At 36.4% G+C, this 13616-nt stretch overlaps 1 protein-coding gene across 2 annotated transcripts in view; it reads right to left on the bottom strand.

Moving 5' to 3' along the window:
* gnao1a (guanine nucleotide binding protein (G protein), alpha activating activity polypeptide O, a) overlaps positions 1-13616 on the bottom strand; it is a 93707-nt gene that overhangs the window by 2948 nt on the left and 77143 nt on the right. Inside the window, exon 7 of one of the 2 annotated variants that reach the window (XM_020935210.2) lies at positions 3117-3270. In XM_020935210.2, coding sequence (XP_020790869.1) covers positions 3117-3270 — 154 coding nt within the window. Of the gene's footprint in view, positions 1-3116; positions 3271-4234; positions 9950-13616 lie in introns of those variants that run through there. The other variant, XM_020935209.2, reaches the window with a different exon arrangement.

The raw sequence follows: 13616 nt of genomic DNA, 5'->3' as shown, positions 1-13616 counted from the left end.
TATTCTTCATACAAAAACATTATACATTATATTTTCATTTGGTGTAGTGATTCTCCAGATGATTATCTAATAAGTAAACAAGGGGAGGTTCTCACTTTGAGTTTCCAGATTCTATGACTAAAACCATCTTAAATTATAATTAAAAAAGGCCCTGTGAACTGAGAACTCTCTACCAAAAGCTCAGCGCCTGTAGCCAATCATTAACCAGCACTAACACAGCCTCCATTTGAGCTCAGCGAATTCTGCAGGGTCTGACCTTTGACATGAAGCATGACCTGTCCATATAATAAAGAAAAACTAGTATGTGTCCTCAACATGGAGGGTTTGGTAACCCAGAGGAATTGTGCTTTTAATTTATGCATATTTATTTCAGACAGATCTGGTGATGCAACAATTCCTCTAAACCCTTGAATCCGAATGAAAAAGAAAATGTCAAGGTGACAAGTTTCAGATAAATTTAAAAAGGTAATTCTGAGAAGCTCATCAGAAGAGCCGTCAAAAGGGAGCTTGCAAGTTCAGTTATCTGATTTCTGGGGAGGCTTTAAGAAACTAATTGACTTTAAAGGTCTGATAGTACACACAATTGACATTTTCAGATTTAAGCCATGTTAGAATGTTGCTACTTCCTCAAAAACAGACCTGGCGTTGTGTTTTGTTTCATTCACACATGTTGGGGTTTTCAGCTCCAGGTATGTTTTTGATGAAGAAACAACATTAACATCGATCTGAAAATAGTGTAAAATAGGCCACTTCTTTTTTCCTCCTTTTCCTTTATATGACACATGTAAAGATTAAGTAAATATTGACAGTGATGGAGGGAGAGAGTGATAGTGCCAGATGTGTTTTGTTGACTTCCTGTAGTAGCCGACATGTGGCCTATGTCAGCAGTTGTATAAATATTTATTTAACTTGGCCTGAGCTACTGCAGTGTTCTTAAATGTGTGTGTGTGTGCGCGCACCTCATTATGGAGCTGCCATTTTCTTTTTATTTAAACCAGAGCTATTACTCAGCGCTTTTAACCATGTTGTAGTTGTCTCCTCTTCTCATTTACCCTCTCGAAGTTGTATTTGGAGTGATCCATGCATGTTTGTGCAATCTTTAATTTTCAAGACGCCATATTGTCGATTATCACCCAATTTCATTGCCACCGGCATACACCCAATGCTCTGTATTTGTTCTCAACTGTAATTTTCTTGAAGCAGTGTTTTAGATGAATATTAGGACTGAAAAATGTGCAAATGATAACATAATGTGTTCTTTAATATTTCAGACATAACAAAACACACACACGCACCACCATGTCCATAACAAAAAGTGAAAAAAAATAAAAGCATTCAAGGTGTATATTGTTGTTTTGCTACATAGGCAGAAGGTTGAATTTCTAAGGGCAAAATATGTGATCATACTAACTGAAGTACTACAGGAAGTACTTTAACCTTATAATAGTACTGTGCCACTCACTGACATTGTTTTAACCCAGTGTCAGTTGACAAAGTTTATTTATTTTGTTTTGTTGAGTCCCAATCCACAAATCTACTACAATGAGCTGAACATAACAAACACCACTTTGTCCGTAGCACCCTGCCTGCTATTATTATCTTTCTTATGAAGTTCACTGAGACAAAGTACGCAGATGGACCACATTTTGCCATTTCATTTCTTCCTGTTTTACATCATTGGACAACTATAGAACAGAGACTTAACAACAGAAAGCACAGTTTAAAGGTTAACAATTATTAGGTAGAAATGAAAAGGCACATTATTACAGAGACCCTGAAAAGCACTGCCATTCATAATTCAGGTGGGTGGCAGCCGCAGCATCAGCACATTTTTGATATTTCCTTGTTTGTAAATTATTAAGTCTGTTTGACGGCTCTTTTTAGTTAGACCACCTCTTGCATCTTTCTTTTTCCTTTAAAGGGCCCATATTATGCTATTTTCTGATCTATTCTATAATACTGTTTCCTCATCAGATGCAGTTGTGTTTTGTTTCATTCACACATGTTTACCACACAGACCCTTCATATTTAGGCTGAGGACTGCTCTCTGTCCCACCTTGTGATGTCACGTGGTAATACAGGAAGTGCTACACAGTGTTTTTAAACTCCTTACACCAGGGTCTCCAACCTGTAGCTCGGGAGCTACCAGTAGCTCTTCACCCCCTTCCAAGTAGCTTGCCAAAGATTTCTGAATTATACATATTGTGCTGAATGACTCAGATTTGATGAACTATCATTGTAACTACTATTTACCTAGGATATTCCCAGTTTTGAGCCCTGTGTCCCCTGTCCCAGCAGATTTATCCAAAACCAGTGATTTGTCCCAGTTTTATACAAGAAATGTCTCAGGTGTCCCTGTTTTTGACCAATCTGATCCCTGCCAACTGTAAAGAGAGGCATACGTTATCATTTGTTTAGGTAAAATACAGAAAAGCTGCTTAAACTCACCCAAACACAAAAAAAAATGAAAATGTAAATCTGTTCTCCGTGGAGATGTTATTGTCTTGCCTGGAATGTTCCACAATATAGCATTAACAGTAACACCAGTAACACCACCAGGCCCAGCATGTTTTTCAAGGTATTTCTGAGCAACAAAAACCTGTAACTGAATAAATGCCAGATAAACTTAATGTCATACTGCGGAACATTTCAGACAATCATCTCGACAGTAACAAGCAGGGGATGAACTCTAGAGAAGTTTTCTTACTTTTCTAAACTAGTGACAATTATGTACAATTTGCGAAGTGATTACCACACATTAAATGCAAAGAGCCATTAACTCAGTTTTGGGTTTCTAGGTCAGTTTTGTTGGATGATAAAAATGTAATTATGCCCCGAAAAGGAGAATAAAAGCTGCAATTAAGAAAAGTGTGTACTCATCTTTTTATGCTAATTCAGCCTGCACCTAAAATAGCGCTGTTTCTATTGTCCTGTTTTCCTCATTTTGTAGCTTAAGTCTGCATTATGGTACACTCAGCCCAGCTTGAATGTTCACAATAATTGGATTTCAGTCGCAAACTGCTTCACTGCATTGTTGAGTTCAGTGGGAAACCAATTAAGTGCACCTGCCAGGTCACTCAGTCCATGTGTTTGTGTTTTAGCATTATATTTTTTACCTGTATATTCGGGGAAGCAGATGCTGAGCGCAGACTTCTTTATCTTCTCTGCAAACAGGTCCTTCTTGTTGAGGAAGAGGATGATGGAGGTGTCGATGAAGAACTTGTTGTTGCAGATGGAGTCAAACAGCATCAGGGACTCGTGCATGCGATTCTGAAAAAGGGAAAGGAAAAGAAGACAAATTAGATTAAGGCCAATCTGTACACTATAAAATAATGTATTCACAGCATAGATTAAGCATACAACAAATCATTATAATGCAGATAAACTACAACTTAAAAGATGAAAAAGGAAATGTTTAGATATATTTTAACTATCCAAACTATAACTCTGAAGCTTAAAGGTCCTATATTACCCAAAATGCACTCTTGTGAGCTTTAAGCCATGTTATAATGTTGTTACCTCCTTAAATATACCTGGAGTTGTGTTTTGTTTGTGTCACCCTTTATTATTAGTCTGTTTATATCTCCAAAGCTCAAAATGCTCTGTTCCAATGTCAATTCCAAAGCTGAAATTATCCAAATGACTTTAGTGAATTTGGTGAAGGTGTACACAACACACAACTCAACCTAAATATGCAGTATTATTGTGTTAAACATGTGTGAATGAAACTAAACTCAACTCCAGGTCTGTTTGTGATGAGGAAACAAGATTATAACATAGATCAGTAAACAGCATAATATCGGTCCTTTAACGCACCCAAATAAAGACCACTTTATTTGCACATTTTTGATTTAAGTAGAAAATTACTTGGCCACGCTTGCTGCTAAAGCTTTGTGAATCGCATACATACAGTATATACATACAATACACAACAACAACAAAGGATGCAGAGCAAAATTTGCAATTGAAATTACATTGATGTGAGAAATGAGTCATAATATTTTAGATACAAAGGTTGAAATCACACCTGTTTAACACTTTCAAAAACACAATAAGAAAGGAAGAATAAAAAAGCAGAATGATCCCTGCAATAATGTGTTAGCTTGTTATGCAGTAATTAATGCATTTATACAGTAGTAGTAGTAGTATCAACACAACAGAAGACAAAACAGGTTAAACAAAACAGGATTTTAACAGAATTATATAATGATGTATGAAAATAATGGAGACAGGGTAGGTCTTTGCATGTGTGTACTTTATTGTTGTTTCAATATAAATACATCTTAATAAATTATCACAGCAATGAGGCAGAAACAGTGTACAGTGCTCAAATACACCCCTCCCCTTTTACACACATATGTACAGTATGGACAAAACTAAGATGGCTCCTACTGACACGTACGTCTAAAATCTGAGGGATTGTACCTGCAATAGAGAGTTAATGAAAGCAATGGTTTCTACACTCGGGCTTTTCACTCTGACACCAGTTCATTATGGTCCTGTTTGTGCCTGGAGGCTTACACCTTCCCGTATGCAACAACAATATAACTCTACAAAGGACATCATGATTAATAATTGCAGATCTGTTATAGAATGTATTTTTTATTTCTATTTTAAGATTTTTGTTTTTGTTTTTACAGGTTCTACATTACGCAAAATCGACTCTTGTGAGCTTTAAGTCAAGTTAGAATTTTGTTACCTCCTCAAAAACATACCTGGAGCTGTGTTTTGTTTCATTTGAGTAACATTTTGTTATTAGTCTGTCTACATTTTCAAAGCTCAAAATGCTCTTCCACCTTGTAGTTTTCAAGTTAACAGGTACCTTTCGACTGAAATCATCCAAATGATTCTAGTAAAAGTGTTTTCAGTTTGAGAGAATAACTCAGCCTAAATATGCAGGATTTGTGTGTTGAACATGTGAATGAAACAAAACACAACTCCGGGTATGTTTGCGATGAAGAAACTTCTTTATAGCATAGATCAGCGTAATATAGGCCCTTTAACCAAGCAAGGCACCTATGGCATTTTAAATTGTGTATAGCGTTCATACTAAGAAAAGCATGTAGAGAATACTGCCTTAAGTGTTACCCATCTGGAGCACTGGATGCCGTAGAATAGGCTGACAGTGGGAGTAGCATGCATTATAAATGATCCACCTACTTTCTGAATGTTTTTGCAGAGATACACAGGTCAGATTATAATTTGGTGGCAGGGGAAAAAAATAAACACTTTGGCAGAATAAAATATTGGGCAAAGCGCAGTATTTGGTCTGGTTGTGCACAAAAGGTATTGATTTTCATTGCTAGTACTTCAGTATTAGATTATCTTTAGTTAAAACGCCTAGAACAGCACAATTTTTTTTATATTTTCTGGCAAAAGTAAGACACAGTTTTGGTAGTTTTAGAGAATTATGGACATGGATATAGAGAATTTCCCTGGAATAAAGAAGTATTCAGGAAGAGAGAAGCCTGTGATCCTCCTGTCAGACAGCCGGCTTTAGAGAAGTAAAAGATAGAAGGGCTCTGTCTCTGTTATAACAACGGTTACTTGGCTCTACTTCCCCTTTTTACTTTATCTGACATTACAGGCAAAAAGTTATTGAAAGTCTTACACAACTATATAACTCGGGTTCAGATTTACTACTATAATCACACAGGACAAATGAAACTCTGTAGTGTGATTCTTGAATTTAAATACCCTATGTACTTTTACAGATCTTTTTGCATACAACAGTAACGGCCTCACGGCAGTTCTAACTCCATCCATCTCTATGAGAAATTACAGAAGGGAAGTGCGAGGCTACTCCACCAGTGCATCAATATACACACTCAAGCGTCTGGATAAAATGGAAAACATGTTAGAGGGGCTTCTACTTTGACAAAAAATCAAATATTATAATGATGCTGTGAGATCGACTTCGGCAGTTAATTAATAATAGACACAATACACCAGTATCTAGAATATAGAGTTAAAATTGACTGCACTGACAACTACAGATTTACAGTTTCCCCAAATTGTTTGCATTAACACAAATAAAGGAAGGAAACACTGTGTAGTATATTGACACGCAACTTAAAATGAACAAATTCACCTATAACTGCACATTTTTTAAAATCACCTAAAACATTTAAATACATAAAAGTTTCTTTTCCAGGGGTTACAAATTGTGTAAACTATTTGGCTGAAAACTAAATAAGCATAACCAAGGTTAAATAATATCTCAGGGCTAACATCATTTGATTAATCACAAGACTAATGCACTTTGAAATGCATCTTAGTGTAACAGCTCCATCTTAAGCACAATGTGTACAACAGAATAATGAAGCCTGATATGAGCCGCAGGGTTACTGTGGTCATGAAACACGTTGGAAGACAAAGCTAGCCCACTGTGCTGCCGTGAGCACCTGAGGGCAAATACAGATGCAGGCTTCTTCTTTAATCTCACTGGGAATTGGAGCTTGTAAACGCTATACAGGAGATACTGCACAATTCTACTCATACCAACACTACAACATCAAAACTTATAAAGCACCTCGATCAGAGAACAGGTTAAGCACTGGCAAAGGCTTATGTCAGTGGCTTTTTCATTAAGAAACTCATCGCAATAAATATATAAATTTATAGTGCAAGAACATCTACTTCAATACAAGGAAAAGGATGATTGATACTTTATCCTGACAGAGCTACACAAATTACATTTTCAAATCAAAATCCACACAAACTGAAACCTTCGAATTAGTCTGACAAATGAAAAGCAAGCACCTGGATAGAATACTAATGTTTATTCAAATAACTATAAAAAGAAGCTATGAAAAATGAGCGAGTCTCATTTGAACTGAGGGGACTGTAGTATTTGGCAGTGATAAGTAAGGTGATGTGACATTTTGAAATCCCATGGGGGCATCAGACTGTCTACAACACGTGTGCAAAAGGGTAGACAGGTGCCTTCCGGGTAATTAATCCGCAGATACAGACTCCCTCACAACACCCATGGGCCAGCTCTGCCTCTCGCTCAACACGCCACACAGACACTGGGCTCTCGAGAACGCTCTGCACAGGGTTTCCATATACGAGCCAAACACAATTTGCATGTGTTCAGAGATGAGCTCACGGCAGGCCTGGGCTTCACAGATGTGGTAGATAGGCACATAGGCATTCTAATTATATGTCTATGGAGAGGCATGCATGATGTCATCTACGTGTTTAAATTCAGAAAAAGAAATAAGATAGTTCCTTTCTTTTATAAAAATAGGACACCAGATTTAATTTTCCAGAATCATGGTAAAAACGTATGCTTTATTTGTTTGCCTTTATACTGCCAAGAGTTTAAAAAAGGTCCTATATTACACAAAATTGACTCTTGTGAGTGCTGTTGCTTCCTCAAAAACAGACCTGGAGTTGTATTTTCTTTCATTCACACATGTTTGAGTAATCATGTATTATTAGTCTGTCTACATCTCCAAAGGTCAAAATGCTCTGTTCAGTCTTGTGATGCTAGTTCAGTAGAGAACTAAAGGTAAAATGTGCAGGGTTTGTGTGTTAAATGTGTGAATGAAATAAAACACAACGTCAGGTATGTTTGTCATAAGGAAATAACATTATACCATAGACCAGAACATAGTGTAATATAGGCCCTTTAATATACAGTTCTCCAGAATCATGCCAAAAACTAATGCTTTCGTTGTCGTTGTTGCTGCCAAGAATTTAACATCTGAAAATATCAATATGTCAAATAAACGTCCATTTGAGATAAAGCTGCTTAAACGGCCAACACTTTAGTATAAGGTCGTATTTCTTGTGGTCTGTCCAGTTTGACACAGTACAGGCTAATCTAACCACTGACAGACAGCTCCATATGGGAATACATGCCTCTCAAAGCGAACACGGCTCATATCTTCTGGGCACGACATCACCACTCTGCCGCCTCCACTCATCGCAAAACCCTCACTCAGCAAAAACCTCCGCACTTTATCTGTAACAAAAGGCTCAGACCTGACAGTTCAGTGCTGATTATAAACAAACATGCCATGGCCTCAATGAAATCAATACTTTTGCAGTGCGCATTTGAGTGATGTGTTGTGGATTAGCGTAGTGCAGCGCGACAGCTTAAAAAATCGATTAAGGGAAATAAAATAATACAGTGAATTCTTTCTTTCCTATGAGACAATAAAACTGTGGCACATTTCTGTCAAAAGATATAACATGACCTGGAGTGCATGAATTTGCATAATTAAATGTGCATTGTGTAATTTTTCAAGTGGAGGGTCAGTCAAATGCTTTTCTCCATGGAGCTGTTATTTCTTTGTCTGAAATGTTTCACAGTATGGTATTAAACCTTTCTATCTTCTTGAAGACCAAACCAGACCAAGTTACAGGTTAGATCTGTGGAAAAGTGACCCCGCTCACAGTCAGAATGTCAATTTTTCTAGGTATTTCTGAGCTATAAAACCACCGGTAATTGAATAAATGTAAGGCAGAGCTGTGTAATGTCATACTGTGGAACATTTCAGGCAGAGCGATGACATATCTACAAAAACAAGCAGGTGACAGACCTCCAACCAAAAAGTTACATAGTGCACCTATAGAAAATCAATTAAGGCAAATAAAATAATACAATGAACGATTTCTTTCTTATGAGACAAAAAAACTGTGGCTATTTCTGTCAAACGATACAACGTGAACTGACTTCTTCCAATGGAGTGCAAGAATTCGCATAATTAATGTAACAAAATGCTAAATAAGAAAGACACCTGACTCCATGAATAAATTACACAGGATTATCACTTGTCACAGTACATCTGATAATCTGCTTGTTCCATTGGTTCAGAGTCGTGAGATATTAGATAAATTCCTCAAGGCGGGAGAGATAAAATAGAGTACAAACACGAGCTGCTTAAGAACAGTCTGTAGCTTTGATAATGAGTTTTAAAGTTTTTTTTTTTTTTTTTTTTTAATGCAATGTAATCTGTATGTATTTGGATAAGATCTACTGAACCATAGTCATTATTAAATTACAATTTGTTTTATACTTTACAGTTTTTTTCTTTTTTCTATCTATTTTGTTCATTTTTGATAATTCTTACATTACAAAACCACATATCTACTTGGGGTAGATGAATTTTAAAATCAATAAATTAAGTGTAATAATAAAATAAATGTCTAAAAGGGGAATACAGAAACTTCCTTGACCTCCAGGCACTGTAAAACATTATATTGATACTTTGCAGGTGACGTCAACTAAGTTCTCTGGGGGTGTGATGCTAACTGGAGGCACTACTCTGTCTGAAGCTCTGCTACTCAAGTCACTCTTTAATCTGAGCTTTATTTTAACACAATCTGACCAGAAAGAGCTGACTTGGTTGTGAGCATGTGAGCTCATTTGTGCACAACAGTTTTCAATAAGTCGCTCTCACCTTTTTGCTGAAAATCAAACACCTATACAGGACCGTGAACACTTTTATCACTCATAGGCTCCTGAAAATGTGTTATTTAAATCCATTTTGTATTTTTTCTTGAGTTTCCAGACTATTAAAGACAAAAAATTGGCAGTGCTTGCTAACGTGTGCGTTGTGTCTCTGTGGTAGCTGCTGTACATTCTGCCAAAAGAGATACATGTAGAACAACCCCAGCGTGATGTAACTGCAAAGTATCAACTGGACACAGCAGTCTGAGTGGGACGTCAGGCAACACAAACTGTATCATAAACAAACATGGACCCCTTAAACACAAGTAACCTGATTGGCTGAAGCTGGGTTACATCATCAATACAGGCCACACCCCCTCAGATTATTGGCTATGATGACGTCGGTAACGGCATCAAACACAAACTGTATATTATTGGTGTCGGTAGCGCAGGTGACGTGGGAGTAGACCTCTTTGTTTGGAGACTTGTTCTTGAGTTCGTATTGAGATTTAATGTACGCGATTCCTTCCACGTAAGTGTCGGGACCTGGAGAGAAGAGAAAAGAAGACAGTGATTACTAAATTACAAGACTGTGCACACGTGAGAAAAATAATCGTGACATTTTTTCCCCATATGTTTGCATTTGGATTGGGCAAAAAGGCTTTAAAGGGCTTATATTACAAAAAAAATCATTTTGTGATCTTTTAGTCATGTTAGAATGTTGTAACCTGACCAAAAACATACCTGCTGTCCTGTTTTATTTCATTCACACATTTGAGTAATCCTTTATTATTGGTCTCTCTATGTTTCTGAAGTTCAAATTGCTCTGTTTCACCAAGTGGTAGTTTTCAAGTTAACAGCTACCTTTTACCCACCAGAGCATTAACTGTTTTTAGAGTTACTCAGCCTAAACATGCAGGATTTATGTGTTAAACATGTGTAAATGAAACAAAACATAACACTGTTTTCGATGAGGAAACTACATTATAATAAAAATCAGAAAATAGCGTAACATGTGCCATGGTTCTAAAAAGTAGTAAGTACAGCAAAAGTACTCAAAATATATTCTAAAAATGTAAGGTCCAAAACTGTGAACATAAAATCTCGCCTTGTCTCGTCTTGTGGAAATTCTTTCTCATTCCACCCTTGTGATTACATGTGGCACCTTGGCAAACATGTGAGTTTTAAAATGAGCAGCTAAAGCTCTATACCAAAGGCCTGTTCTCCACCCCTCCATCAGCATTATTGGTGATATTTTCCTGAAAACATAACCTTTAGCTTTCTTGCTCAGCACAGTTTCTGCTGAGGTGCACAGGCTGTGTGCAGTGGGCCGTGCAGCCAGCGGAGATGTAATGAATGATACACGTTTTCAGAAGAGAGGTGGCAGCGCTCTGACGAATGAAACGCTGATACAGACGGGTGTCTTTGTCATGTAAGCAGATTGTACATTAAAGAATGGATAAGATATGATTCAGCTCCTCTAACCAATCAGACTATGCTTGCTCACAAGTAGGTGAACAATTTAATTACATAAGGCAATCTAATAAAGAATAACAAATACGTAATTTGAAGATCCTATATTAGACAAAATGGATTCTTGTGAGCTTTGAGGTAACTTATAATACCGTTACCTCATCAAAAATATACCTGGAGTTGTGTTTTGTTATTCTGTCTACATCTCCAAAGCTCAAAATGCCCTGTTCTGTCTTGTGATGTCATGAAGTGGTAGTTTTTAAGCTACCAGCTACCTTTTTTCCTCAATTAAGTAGAGATTGTCAATTCCAGGGCTGAAAATATCCAGATGACTCCAGTGAAAGTGTATGGAGTTTAAAAACAATGGACTTCTTTCTGTATTACCATATGACATCACAAAGCGAAACAGTGTTTTCTGTTTGAGAGAAGTACTTGGTCTAAATATGCAGGATTTATGTATTAAACGTGTGTGAATGCAACAACTCCAGGTATGTTTTTTGATGAAGAAACAGCATTATAATATCAGAAAATAGCATAATATGGGCCCTTATTCTGCTCATATCTGGTTATTATATACCCATTTGCACACAGATTAAAAAATTATACAGATAAGCAACATAAAGTCTGTAGGATTTAGTTCCAAAAATAAAGTAGAGCAGTCTAACTTTAGCTATATTTTAAGCACACCCTGCTACACACATATGTATTTCATGATGCACATAAAGCCATCATTATGCACTTTCAGATTAACAGCCAAACACATTTGCAAAAAAGTAAACAAATTCTGCAGCTAAGAAGAACATCATTCACGTTGATAAAGTGACTCATCTTTAACGTTGCCAAAATTAGTGGGTCATTGTTAACTGTGACTGTCTGCTTTGGCTCGAGGCCATCTGAATCACTTATAATGATGTTAGAAATACATAAAATGACAATGCGCATGAATCCAGTTTGTGTTTTAAAGGGTTCATAATAAGCTATTTTCTGATGTATGTTATAATGTTGTTTCCTCATTACAAACATACCTGAAGTTGTGTTTTGTTTCATTCACACATGTTTAACACCAAATCCTGCATATTTATTTTAAGCTGTGTTCTTCTCTCAAACTGAGGTTGAACACAAGGTTGAACAGAACATTTTGAGACAGACTAATAATAAAGGATTACTCAAACATGTGAATGAAACAAAACACAACACCAGGTATGTCCTTGAGGAGGTTATAACATTATAACATGGCTTAAAGCTCACAAGAGTACAGTACATTATGTGTAATTCAAGACCTTTAAAATATTTCAAAAGAGAAAGAAGAGGGGTAATACATTTAAAATCCAAATTCTCTCTCATCGTTTTGGGCTCACGCGTCTTTCACACCGTCTAAATTTTCAGCATTTCTCACTTTCCTGCTCATTCTGTACCTGTTTCTGTTTTGTCTTGACTTTAATTCACAGCCCTGCACCATTCATCCATTGATAGTTCCAGTCTTGAAAATGATTTGCACCTAATCTCATTGTTCGTGGCAATTCATTTCCTTCTTGTGAATACTTTTAATTTTCTTATTTCCCTACAGACATCACCTAAATTTAACACATTGTATTCTATTGTGCTGAAGCAAAACCAAGTTCAAAAGAGCAATGTCCTCTTTGTCAAGTTTGGCAATTAGAAAAAATTAATGTCCAATTTGGAAAGGTGTAGGTAAAGAAATGGGAAAAATATTGGGGTACCAAAACAAAAACTGGTTTAGTTCTGTATTTGGGTTATATAACAAGAAAAGCTATATCACAGGTATATAGTATAAGGATCCACCAACAATAACAACTGGAGGGACACTATTGAAGAGATTTATATATATTATAATGTTGCAACAAACTAAATTGAGGATTGCAGGGAAAAGTGGACTGATTATCTGAATGGCAACTGACCATTTGTTGTTCTGTATACCTATTTGTTTGTTCTATTCTGCTATAATATAAAACAATTAAATATAAGTTAAAAAATGAGCAGTAACATGAAGTGGCCTAACAAGAATGACTTTGATCCACTGTTGTTGGTTAGTTTTTTCAGCAGATTGCACTGTTTAATTACAGATATACAGATTCAAGACTGGAAAAAGATACTGGCATAGATATAGAACTTTTTTATGGATACTAGGATATCAGTTCCAAGAACTGGTTCAGTCAATATCCCATTTTGGTCTGTAATTGGTGAAAGAAGATGCTTGTTGGCTCAAAACACCTTGTAATATTTTTTGTAAGTTGTTCTGTAGTTACTTTAAATGATAATTGAATTGAACTGAATGACGATTTTGATAGGATGATGATTTTAAGGTGTTGAGAGAACTGTGTGTGAATGATGATACATAATTGTGAAGATGCTCTGGTCATTATAAAGGCATTCTCCATGTATGTTTGATTTTATGAACTATAACATCAACCTGCCCAGGGACTACAGGTGGAAATTAGCACTTGCGCTACAACCTGGTACGATGCATCTCTCCTGTTAAGGTTAATGTATAATGTGCACTGTCCTGGTCTCATTAAATAAATAAACTAAACTAATACATAACAGTTACAAAGCAGATTTGGATATATGTTTTTTACCATATGTCATTTACGTTTATTTTCAGTCTCTACCCTAGTATCAGTTGATATCAGACTAATACATCAGTGTCGGAACAGAAAAAGCGTGATAGGTGCATCCTTATTTACTGCTATATTTGTGTATAATGAGATCATGTTGTGGT

The sequence above is a fragment of the Boleophthalmus pectinirostris genome, unplaced genomic scaffold (assembly GCF_026225935.1).
Source record: "Boleophthalmus pectinirostris isolate CB_2022bp ecotype Guang Dong unplaced genomic scaffold, ASM2622593v1 HiC_scaffold_2, whole genome shotgun sequence".
NCBI lineage: Eukaryota > Metazoa > Chordata > Actinopteri > Gobiiformes > Gobiidae > Boleophthalmus > Boleophthalmus pectinirostris.
This window is presented reverse-complemented; position numbering and strand designations above follow the sequence as displayed.